Source organism: Euprymna scolopes, chromosome 26, assembly GCF_053919585.1.
Source record: "Euprymna scolopes isolate OS-2025 chromosome 26, ASM5391958v1, whole genome shotgun sequence".
NCBI classification, from domain to species: domain Eukaryota; kingdom Metazoa; phylum Mollusca; class Cephalopoda; order Sepiida; family Sepiolidae; genus Euprymna; species Euprymna scolopes.
This window is the reverse complement of record NC_136507.1, coordinates 97,483,103-97,496,105: the sequence shown is the minus strand read 5'-3', so window position 1 is coordinate 97,496,105 and position 13,003 is coordinate 97,483,103. Positions and strand designations below refer to the sequence as shown.

The 13,003-nt window shown below is 33.8% G+C and overlaps 1 protein-coding gene across 11 annotated transcripts in view; it reads right to left on the bottom strand.

Moving 5' to 3' along the window:
* LOC145248297 (kalirin-like) overlaps positions 1-13,003 on the bottom strand; it is an 858,283-nt gene that overhangs the window by 672,068 nt on the left and 173,212 nt on the right. For all 11 annotated transcript variants that reach the window (XM_080110176.1, XM_080110182.1, XM_080110183.1 and 8 more), the window contains 3 exons: positions 6,968-7,058; positions 5,726-5,827; positions 1,404-1,517 (listed from right to left, as the gene is read on the bottom strand). In XM_080110176.1, the coding sequence (XP_079966302.1) occupies positions 1,404-1,517; positions 5,726-5,827; positions 6,968-7,058 (307 nt within the window). The remainder of the gene's footprint in view (positions 1-1,403; positions 1,518-5,725; positions 5,828-6,967; positions 7,059-13,003) is intronic.

Here is a 13,003-nt window from a genome sequence, read left to right as displayed (position 1 = left end):
AATGCACATCCTCATATGTTTTTTAATAATACAGGGGGAACAATAAAATTGTCGCCCTAGAAAACACGACATGATTCCATTTCCATTTGATGAAAACTGGTTTTCTTTTTTATTGCAGACCATCTACTAGTTGGCCAGTTGTGCACAAATCCCAAGAGCGATAGGAGCCTTCCATCGTGTCTGAAAGTAACACAATGTTCAATGAGCGAGATCGGAGATGCACTACTGTACAACTCATGCTATCTACTGATCGAAGTTATGACAACAGGACCATTGACAGCACCCGCAAAATGCATCGTTGGATTGCCACAAATAACAGAGACGTGGCCAGGATAATAAAAACAAAGTTTCCGGCCACGGTCATGGTTTTTGATGTGGTTTCAAGTGAGGGCCACATCATGCCACCTTACATCTTCAAAGACAGCTTAAAAGTCAACACCAAAGTTTACCTGAATGTGCTGAAGAGTGCAGTGATCCCCTGCTGCAATCAAGTGGCCACTGGCAGACCCTGGGTGTAGTAGCAAGACTCGGCGTCGACCCACAAGTCCAAAGAGACCCAGGCTTGGCTTCAGAGGAAGTGCTACAACTTTGTACCCTTCTCTCACTGGACCACTTTGTTTGGTCATATGTTGAGAACATCACCAACATGACCTCCCACAACTCCAAAGCCAACGTGATTGCCATCATCCACCAAATATTTGCCAAGCTCCCGCCGCACTTGTGGAAAAGGCATGCTCCCAGTTCAGGACCCATATCGAGGCGGTGATTGAGGCAGAAGGCGGCTACATTGAATAGATGCCAGCTTTATTACATAATCAAGTTACCTGAATTAATTTTTTCAATAAAAGTTTTAAAATAAAGGTGTAGTGTTGTTTTCTTTAGGGCAACACTTTTATCGTTTTGATAATATAAAAAGTTGCTTACAGTACATGAAAGATATATTCTTTAAAGTAGTCCACGGATTGCTGAAATAAGTGCTCATACTTATTCATTAAACTTCATTTACAAAATTGGATACCATTCTGAAATACATAATCATCCAGTACTTAGATTGTGACCAACTATTGAATATGTAAGCAAGCCTATCTTAAAAAAAAGAAAGAAAAAAAGGAAAACATTGAGAAACTTTAGATAAAAGAAAGGAATGCCCTCCCATTACTACCACGCATACACAAAAACAACCTGCAAAAGTAGTTTTATTGCTGGGCTAATAATTTAAAGAAAATAAGTTAACAGTTTGCAGTGCACGTCAACCGACACACCTTTCGCAGTGCACGTCAACCGACACACCTTTCGCAGTGCACGGTGACCGACACACCTTTCCTGAAGGTGAACATGATTAGAAAGGTTACAACAAAATGGTGACAACCCAAATTTGAAGAATAATTAACACCTGTACTTACCAGTCGGAGCTGAATCCATTGTTCATGGTCATAGTCTAAGGTACCGTCAAATTCTCTGGTCAGCTGAGATGATTCAATGAATTTTCCAAGGTTATCAACAGAGAGCATGTTAGTCTGAAATATATAAAACAGTTGATAATTAATTCATAGCTTTGTTTTCAAGTATACTTAAATGCAGGGTTCATACAGATTTTCCAGGTTTTTTCAAGGTTACCTCCAGACAAAACGTAAATTTTCAAAACAAAATTTCATCTATAAACAATGATATAATAAAGCAAAAAAAAAAAAACATTGACAACAAGAAAAGTCATTTTCACTCGTATCTTCATTTCATGAAGCAGTTTTAAATGCCATACAGTTATTTATGTGTCCTCCAACATGCAACAAAACTGGTTAACTATTTACAGCATTCATTCATTCATTGCCATTTGCTATTTTGAGGCACTTTTTCACCTATTTTGCTCAAAACAAACGCTTTTTTTACATGCACAGCAATATGCCTGTCGACAATCATATTTACATTCCCTGACCCACTTAGATCAGAAGATAAACTCTGACAACAGAAATAATTGATGAAAGTAACTTATACATTTTATTATTAAAACATTTTAGTTAATCACTATTAATATTGATGAAATTATTGCATGCATATATATATATATATATATAATTATATATATATAGGACAATAAAATTACAAATGAATAATGCCAAACATTTACTTATTATGAACTATTTAAAAAATAGTTATGCAAAATAGGCATTAAAGTAGCTGTTGCTGGATTGTTTGTCTGTACATTGTATACAGTATTTCAAAATATTATGTTGTATTATTGATTTAAATAACATTAAACCGTTTTGATGGTTATATAGAAGTGATAAAAAGTCTTTATTAATTTAGATATCATATTCAAACCAGTTTTTTTCCTATATTATCTTTGTGATTGACAGTTTTCCTTTAATCTAATATATAAAAGGCTATATGTCTGTCTGGCTGTCTCCAAATTTTCAAACTATATTCTCCAAAACTAAGTCGCAGAGCGGTGCTAAGGGTCTTCAATGATTGGATTTTTTATGGGCCATTCTTTAGCCAGTTAAAATAGTTTTTAAGGGCTCAAAAATGGATCAAAATTGAAAAAAAATCATTAGATATTTTGTACATTCATCTTAGTTTATTTTTTTTAATTTTTAATCAGTTCATATGCGTGTCACATTGGTAAAGTCGTAACGTCACCAGCTTTGAACGCTACAGTTTTGATTTCGATTTTAGCTGATGGCACTCAAATATTTTTTGATTTTTATTTTTGAAATCATGATCTTATAATAATATATGCGTAATCTGGACAAATTAAAATATCATATTTAAACATATTTTATGCCCAGTCGTCATGTGAGGCAGATAGTTAATCTGACTGTCGACCAAAGGAAGAGTCTATTAGGTATATGTATGCAATGTTATGATGCATGAAAGTAAAACTTTCCTTTAAAATTAATGAACAGGTTTTTATTAAATCATTTTAATTACTGTTAATACCAACAAAACTATTGCATATATCAGGAAACAGAACAATAGAATTATAAGTGAATAGCACCAAATATGAATCTATTTGGAACTGCTTGGTTAGAAGTGTTAATTTATGTTAAATCATTATTATTCAACCTGCAGAAAACTAACTTAGAACTAATCATTAATTAATGCTAGCAACCATTAAGCTATGTGCACATGTAGACATTTATCGCATAATATTAGAATCCTTAAACTTAATCTTGCTTTTGTGCATAGTATTATTAGTTATTATAGAATTACTATTATTAGAAAAGAAGCATCTGAAGAAGGTGGAAGGTTACTCAGCCAAAACATTGTAAATGTAAACAACCAAGATGAGAATAGTTTACAATGAATCCAAATAATACAAATTACTCATCCTCAGCTCAAAATTTCAAGTTACTTTTTAATAATGCTGTGCAACACTCAAAAAGAGTACATCTGTAGCCATGTTTATATGCACAAAGGTATGGTTAATCAATTTCTGACTTTCTGTCAAATTACGTTCAGGTTTTTTTTTGGGGGGGGGGGGGCAAATTAGCATTTTCGGGAATTTTGCAAAGAATCTTAATGATGTGAGTGATGAATATGGCGACAGATTCCATCGGGATATTTCAGTGATAGAGAAACGTTTTAAAGGAAAATGGAATCCTGGCGTGTTAGCAGACTACTGCTGGAATATATTAAAAGGGAAGACGACACTCAAAACAAGAAGGTGAAGAGGACAAATGTTTAAACTGACAATTCCGTGTTTTTCATTCATCACCAATAATAAAGTTTATAGTACATGAAAATAGTGTCTAATCAAAAGAAATAAAGGCCAGATTTAGTATTGGGATACTTTTTTTTTTTTTTTTTTTTTTTTTTTTAATTTTTACATTAAAACAAGTTTTATGTAGCATGTACTTTTTAAGGTGACCATAAAAATATACTATCGGATATTTGGGTATGTTGGAGGCCTCTGATTGGACAGCTCATAGACCCATTGCCCATGTCAGCTCTAAGTGTAAGCCACTCTTTGACTTCTAATCAAACAGAACAAAGGTCAATTCTTTTCTCTTGTCCGTCCTCGTAGGTGATCCAACATTCAAGTCTTTCATACTATTGTTTCATAATTTTTTAGATGAGGATTGATAATTTGTAGTGATAGGATGATTCCGATAAAATCATAGATTCTATTTTTTTTTTTTTTAATCTCCAAATATGTGGCTATAAGGTTACTTTTTAAAGTTTGAATTTGCAAATTCCATGCAATATATACATATATTTTCACAAAAGAAAAATGACACTTGTGGGTGAAGGGGTTACTTACAGATTTTAGTCTGACTGATATTTTAAAATCAATAAATATTCATTTTATCGTTGGTACCAGCAATGGAAAAGTTTTAAACAAAAAAGAAAAAAACAATTAAAAGAATCGTTTTTGGAATCAGAAATTAGGGATACATTTTTTCAAAATCTGATATCTATTCAAATACCCAAAAAGTTTAAATTTTTCAGATTCTAATCATTCGTACCAACAGTATTAATTTGTATAATTCAGACTACTGTTCTTATCTTGAGTGTTCTTGGAACGTTTTGGCCGATGTAACCTACAGGTTTTTTCATACTTAACCCTTTATGACCTGAATTATGATTTAGATGATTAAAAAACTATTCATTTTAGTTAGTTTAAAGGGTAATGATACTAGGATTGTCTTCAAACTGGAAAAATTATGAAGTTCAATAGTTAAACTATCACTGAGAATTTTTCATTTCATAAAGTTACCTTCATTATTATCGATGGTGCTTGAAAAAAGTGTTAATGACAACAAATGAAATCATCCACTGAGACAGATGGTGGCATACTGAATGTAAGCAATGAACAGTTGCTATTTGGATGCACAGATACCAAGCTAATATGTACAAGGTGTGTTTGAATCAATTCCCACTTAATTTATGCTGTAATATTCATTTATTTATGACTGAACAAATTATTTCAACCAGGTTATAAAGGGTTAAGACTCCCAAAATTCATACTAAAATTGTCCACAAAAACTTGTAGCATAACAGATATAGCAATAAGTAAAATTCAGTTGTAAGTGACACATTTTGTGAGGTTTTTAACCTCACAAAATGTGTCACTTCAATCCTCAGTTCATGCGATACTCAAAATACAATTGTGGCAAACGAAAAGAGTTCCATCCAAAATTTTCTGCAGATGTCAAGTTCGACACGCTACACATGAAGAAAGTTGGGGGTACCATTGATCGAAACAACAGTAGTTTGAATCATCAAATATGAATGTAACACCAAGACTATCTCCTTGCAGATTACAACATAGTCGTATTCAAATCCAATATCAACAAATGTGTCATCAAACGTTCCCATAATTAATCAAACTTTGTTCATTAAATTCATTTTCAATTTCAATCATAATATTCTTCAATCATTCAACTAACAATCCATCAATTTCGTTAACCCTCATCCTTGAGTGACTTTTGGCCTTGGTAGGTGGTGACTCATTAGTGTAGAAAATGAAATCCTCACCACTACTACTGCTGGTTAGAATGAACCTGAGAGCAATGGTAATAAAGAAATGACACACCCACCCCACCATCGGCCAAATTCTCAAATTGGGGTACCATCACTGGATGCAGTTTTAAGTCATATCCAAAACATAAAGGGAATACATTTTATAATCATTTTTAAACAGAAATATTAAAACAAATATGAGAATCACAGAAATATTATGAAAAAGAAAAAAAAAAAAATAAATATATATATATATACTTACTTCAAAATTATATTTCGCACTACCTAAACTAGTTCTTTGTTTTTCCCAAAACTTCTCGGGTTTAATAATAAATGCCATGTGGATGTTGCCAGGAAAACACTCCTTAAAGAAAAAGACCAAAAGAAATGGCGAGTTAAAGTTACTATGATTTCTTACACTTGCAACAATTGTTTGAAAAGAAAATTGAATAATAATAATAAAAAAAAAGAATTAAAAAAAAAAAAAAATCAAATGGTACGAATACATGATCTAATAAGAATGTGGTCACAGTTTAAAAATTAGTGAATGCAAAACAAAACGAAAAATATCAGGTAGATATTGTCCATGTTAGTTTGGTGGTATTCTTGAGTTAAATCATGCAAAAAATTTTGGTAACAATTATTTTTAACAGAAATCGCTCCAGAGAAGTCATGAAGCCACTGGATGTATGGGAGCTAAATAAATATATAGTTAGAAAACAATGAAATGTTATTTTCATGGCAAATGCAATAAAAATTAAAAAATTACACTATATGACATCTCTGAAAGGTTACCAAATGCAAAGCACCTAAAAGTTTACACAAGTAAAGTTGAAAAAAAAAAAAAAAAAAAAACTTCTGTCAACAAAATTAATGTAGGACTAATTAGACTGTGCAACACTTAAAAAAGTACAGAAATCTTGTGGCCATTTTTAAATGCACAATAACATGGAAAGTCTATTTCTGGCCTCCTTTTTTTTTTTTTTTTTTTTTAAATCAAATTAGGTACAGTATTTTGCAAAACTGTCACTTCTGAGAATTTTGCAGAAAATCTTTGTGATTTGAGTGAATATGGTGATAGATTCCATAGTGATGAAAAAACGTTTTAAAGGAAAATGGAACCTTGGCATGTCAGCAGACTACGGTTGAAATATAAAATGGAGGATGACACTTAACATAATAGTGTTAAAATGTTTAAACTGACAATTCTGTATTTTTCATTCATAACCAATAAAAATAAAATATGATTTATAGTACATGAAAACAGGTTCTAATCTAGAGAAATAAAGGTCAAATTCTGTATCAAGATAACTTTTTTTTTCTCTTTATTTTTAACACCAAAACAGGTCTTACATGGCATGTACTTTTTCTAACCTAAAATTTATTGCATAGTGTTATTGAATCATGTAGTTCAATACATGATAGTCAAAAGACTATATTCGATGTCAAGACTTACATGTTATGGTTAAAACAGAATATAATCATCCCAGGTATCAGTTCTTACCTGTAAAGCTTTCAATATTGGTTTCACTGTTTGCCATGTGGAGCCCCTCATATCAAGAATAATAGTGAACCCTCTGTCCCGCACATCATCACTGAAAGAAAAAAATAAAAAAAATGAGTAATTTTTTTTAAATACTAACAAAATTAATTTATTGCCACTGCACTGTCGCTTTGCAAATACTTGAAATATTAATTTAAAAGAATGGATCAATTAGGTTTCAAGACCCTCAGAAAATTAGCAAATTGAAAGAGATGACTTCATGGGTATGCTAGTTTGTTCCGGTTGAGTGGTGCACATTCTAAACAAATGGAGAATAAATCGATAATTTAAGATACTGAAGATGTACACCTCTCCCCCCTAAAAAAAAAATATAATCTTGAGTCTTGGCAAATTCGGACAAATATTCATTTGCTTGTGGGTGTAGGTTAAGTAAAACCGTTAAAAAAAAAAAAAATTTTAAACGCTACCCCAAAAATTTATTGAGTATACCTCCTCAAAGCACTTTTTTGGGCAAAATTAAAAATCCACTTTGAAATTTTGTGTCAGCAGATTTATTAATTTGTTTTGACACCATAACAAAAAAAAAAGGCTTTCACTTCTTTCCTTGCAGATTACAATATAGTCAGATGAGTTCTCACAGAAAAGATGTTGCTAGCGTCTTTCTATTTTTTCATTATTTTCATTGAAGATACTCGACTGAGCTTCAATCTCTGGTCTCTCTGACGACAATGCTACCACAACAAAAAAAGATTTTTCTCCATCTACCTAGCGTCAAGTGAGATTTCCATGTACAGAACTTTATTGCAAGAACTTTTTGTTCATGGAGCACATTCACACAGGATAACTTCCTTGCAGATTACAACGTAGTTGTCTTCAAATCTAATGTCAGCAAATATTTATGAGTAATTAAACTTTATCAATTTTAAAGATCTTCATCTTTTGGGTGATAATCATCTCATTTTTATTAACCTTTACCCTCGAGTGGCTCTTGGCCTTAAGGTGGACCTTAGGTTTACTATCGACAGCCTCATAATTCTAGCTTTCCAGATCAATCAGGTTTAAAGAACTCCAGAAAATAGGCAAAATGAAAGAGATGACTTTGGGTTTTCGCTAGTTTCTTCCAGTTGAGCTGTGCACACTATAAGCAAAATAAATAAACTGACAATAGGGATGCTTAAAGTGTACACAATCCAAAAAATAGAATCTTCAGTTTTGACAAATAAGGACAACGATACGTTTGTTTATTAAAATATTTGTTTAAAAAAAAAAAAAAAAAAAATTCAGTATCACCTCCCTTATTTTTTTAAAATAAATCTTTCCCTATATTAAAAATTAACATTGTAATGAAAAACAAAATTATAAATGAAAAACAAAACAACTCAGGTTTGTGGTCCGTTTGTTGACAGTGCGTGCAAGTCAATTGCATATTGGGGGGGGGGGGGTTCCTAGAAACCTAATTAATCCAAAATAAACATTTCAATCATAATTATATTGTAAATACAAGACAAAATCTTCCATATTTATTCATATAAACATTAACCTCTTAATAACTTTGATACAAATTTATTTTTTTAAATATAGTAAAGGAAAAAAGAAGTCAATTAGCATTTTTCACTTTATAAATAGACGGTCGTAACTTGTTGAAAATTACATTGATAAAACAACATGCGAAATAGTGGCCTTGTGTTCAGAAATATATTTTAAGATAGTTCCAAACTCCTGCATTGCTAAAATATAAATATTCATAGCTTTTCATAAATGTTACACCTGCAAAAAAAGACTACTGCAGTGCTGTTAATTCATGTAGGCATATCCAGAAGAAATACTGCTGTGTGTGTGATGCTGAACGATCTCAGAAAGATAACTGCTTTTGTATGGACAATCTTCTTACAGTGATCATAAAAAAAAACATTTCAACCCACTCTAACAATGTCTTTCAATTAATAATGTCGAAATATTAATGCTGTGGACCGGTAAAACACAACTCCGTATAGTGTGGAATGATAAAATTGTCGCCCTAGAAAAGACAACATGATTCCATTTTCATTTGATGAAAACCGGTTTTCTTTTTTCGTTGCAGACCATCTACTAGTTGGGCAGTTGTGTACAAATCCAAAGAGCGATAGGCGCCTTCTATCATGTCTGAAAGTGACACAATGTTCAAAGGGCGAGATTGGAGACGTGTTACTGTACAACTCATGCTCTCTACCAATCCAAGTTATGGCAACAGGAGCATTGCTAGCACCCTCAAAATGTAAATCCAGACAGTTCAACGCTTGAGGGCACAACTCATGAAGTTTCTTGACACGGTTATCATGCCACCTCAAATCTTCGAAGTTGGCTTGAAGGTCAACACTAAAGTGTACATGGATGTGTTGAAGATTATGGTGATGACCTGCTGCAATCAGTTGGCCACTGGCAGACCCTGGGTGTGGCAGCAGGACTCGGTGCCGACCCACAAGTCCAAAGAGACCCAGGCTTGGCGTCAGAAGGAGTGCTACAACTTTGTACCCTTCTCTCACTGACTCCCCATCCCAACCTGAACCCGCTGGACTACTTTGTTTGGTCATGCGTTGAGAGGCAGTTACATTGAATAGGTGTCAGCTCTACTCCATAATTAAGTCACCTGAATTGTTTTTTTTTTAAATAAAAGTTTACAAATAAAGCTGTAGTGTTGTTTTTTTAGTGCGACAAATTTATCATTCCACCGTGTATATAGAGAAAACAAATAAAGAGAATGTCCAACTAGCAAGTGTTGATAATTTGTGTATAACATCAAGATGTATTCTCCTGGGTTTATAGTAAGTGGAAGACTTCATTATTATCCATAAGGTGGACACCACAACAATTAGCTATCCACATGAATTGATTGGATTCTACTATCAGTTATTTATTTTTTTTTTATTTTGTTTACATTTAATCTCATACATTTTGTCGGATTTTATCCAAGTTGTTTTCCTTCACGAGACGGAAACTATTTACAAATAATTCATCGTGTGGTAAAGTCATTAAAGATGCCTTGGATGAATATTAGAAGCGAAGAATTTCTTCTTATTTTGAGATCTTGTATAATGATATGTCTGTGGCACATTTTAGGTTTGCGTCAACTTTTTTTTCCTTGTGGAAAGATTATGAAAGCTCTTCTATTCCAATATAAATAGATAAAACATAAAATCAAGTAATTTTTTTTTTATTTTCCAAAATTTTTATAAACACACAAGAAATATCATTGATGTTATTGGTTTATGCGTTTCAAATTGACACTGATTGACAGCATTTAAAACTGCTTTATTTTATTTTATTTATTTATTTTTTTTTTTTTTACTATATGAAGTGTTTGGAAAGATAGGGCAAGAAAAGGGGAAAAGGAGGGGAAGGAGGAAAAAAGAGAGAAAGGTGGAAAAAAGAGAAAGAGGGGGAAAAAGAGAAGGAAAAAAAGGAAGAGAAGAGGGGGAAGAGTAGGGGAAAGAAGAGAGGGGGGGAAGAGTAGGGGAAAGAAGAGAGGGGGGGAAGAGTAGGGGAAAGAAGAGAGGGGGGGAAGAGTAGGGGAAAGAAGAGAGGGGGGAAGAGTAGGGGAAAGAAGAGAGGGGGGAAGAGTAGGGGAAAGAAGAGAGGGGGAAGAGTAGGGGAAAGAAGAGAGAGGGGAAGAGTAGGGGAAAGAAGAGAGAGGGGAAGAGTAGGGGAAAGAAGAGAGAGGGGAAGAGTAGGGGAAAGAAGAGAGAGGAGAAGAGTAGGGGAAAGAAGAGAGAGGGAAAGAGTAGGGGAAAGAAGAGAGAGGGAAAGAGTAGGGGAAAGAAGAGAGAGGGGAAGAGTAGGGGAAAGAAGAGAGAGGGGAAGAGTAGGGGAAAGAAGAGAGAGGGGAAGAGTAGGGGAAAGAAGAGAGAGGGGAAGAGTAGGGGAAAGAAGAGAGAGGGGAAGAGTAGGGGAAAGAAGAGAGAAGGGAAGAGTAGGGGAAAGAAGAGAGAGGGGAAGAGTAGGGGAAAGAAGAGAGAGGGGAAGAGTAGGGGAAAAAAGAGAGAGGGGAAGAGTAGGGGAAAGAAGAGAGAGGGGAAGAGTAGGGGAAAGAAGAGAGAGGGGAAGAGTAGGGGAAAGAAGAGAGAGGGGAAGAGTAGGGGAAAGAAGAGAGAGGGGAAGAGTAGGGGAAAGAAGAGAGAGGGGAAGAGTAGGGGGAAGAGAGGAAGAGGAGAGGGGGAAGAGAGGAAGAGGAGAGGGGGAAGAGAGGAAGAGGAGAGGGGGAAGAGGAAGAAGAGAGGAAGAAGAGAGGGGGAAGAGAGGAAGAAGAGAGGGGGAAGAGAGGAAGAAGAGAGGGGGGAAGAGGAGGAAGAGAGGGGGAAGAGAGGAAGAAGAGAGGGGGGAAGAGAGGAAGAAGAGAGGGGGGAAGAGAGGAAGAAGAGAGGGGGGAAGAGAGGAAGAAGAGAGGGGGGAAGAGAGGAAGAGGAGGGGGGGAAGAGAGGAAGAGGAGGGGGGGAAGAGAGGAAGAGGGGGAGAGGAAGAGGAGAAGGGGAGAGGGGAAAAGAGGGGAAGGGGAGAGGGGAAAAGAGGGGAAGGGGAGAGGGGAAAAGAGGGGAAGGGGAAAGAGGAAAAGAGGAAGAAAAAGAGGAGGAAAAGACAATGATTATATATTCTTTATAAGTTCAAAAAATCGTAAAATAATTTGATGAATTGGATTCAATTACTACAGTATAATAAATATGAAAGTTGCATAAATTTAAACAAAACACAATGTTTTTACAATAGCATGTGACACAGCAGAGATTTACGAACAAATGTATCTTTTAGTTGACCTTTGACAACTAAATATTTCCGATTAGTAGCAAAATGGAAAAGTTACTAGCCAAACTAGCTTGATTTTTAGAATATGACATTTTTGTTTTGTGAGGAGTACGTACATCAAAGATTTTTCTGTATTTTTTTTTTATTTTTAAATAAGTGTAATTTTAAATAAGAACCGAATTTTAGGTTGAGACTTAAACATTTAAATGTCTTCAGATGTTTAAGACAGCTTCGTTTAAAAAAAAAAAAAAGAAAGAAAGAAGGTCAGTGTTCTATTAAACTTTTGTTTAAAAACTTTGACTTTGCTGGAAGGTTGAAAAGAGATTTTTCACTCGGGAATAAGCTTCAGAAAATTGCTGATGAGAAAAAAAAAAAAATCACTTGCAAATGTGATTGTTTCACTCGCAACGTAAAGCCCTGCACAGATACTATGTTACATGATCTACATCCATATTAAGTGATGTTCAAGTTATGGAAATTCACTTTCACTAACTGTACAAATACAAAGATTCAAGTTAGTTTTTTTATGCATAGATATCTCACAATTTTATAGCTTAAGATTAACTCAATCAATCTTAATATCAAAATTAATAAATGAATACAGAAAGACTATCAAAGAAATTCCAAGTACCATGACTAATAGTACTAGACTGTTTTGAATTCTTGATAATCAATTATTTCAAAACAATGTGATGCGGCCAAAATTTTTTGCTGTTAATTCTAATTCTAAATTAAAAAAACATTTTTTTTAAATTATTTTAAAATGATTAACATTTTTTATTGTTGTTGTTTTCTTTTCTCAATATTTTAAATCTAATTTATAAAACTCATTGTGTGACTCCATTTTTTTTCAAAATGCATCTCCTCCGAGACGCAGGGTCACAGAGCGGCGTGAAGTGGGTCAAAGATTGTATTTTTTTGTGGACTGTTCTTTTATGGGTTTTTCGCCTGTAAAAATATCTGCTTTGGGATCAAGATTAAAAAAAAAATGTAGCAACTTGGCAGGTGTAAGTCAACTTAAAGTGCTCTTGTACGCATGCGCAAGTATGCATTCATATGTTAAAGTCGGTTTATTTTTAAATATTTCTTATCTGTTTGATGATAGCTCAAACAATAACAACTAAGGCTGGAGTACTAAATGTTTTGGTTTCGATTCTAGCTGATGGTATCAGTCATATTTTTTCATTTTACTTTTATAATCACTATATATTAGGTACAATATAATAATAAATACAAAACCGGTATGAATTAAAATATATTTAA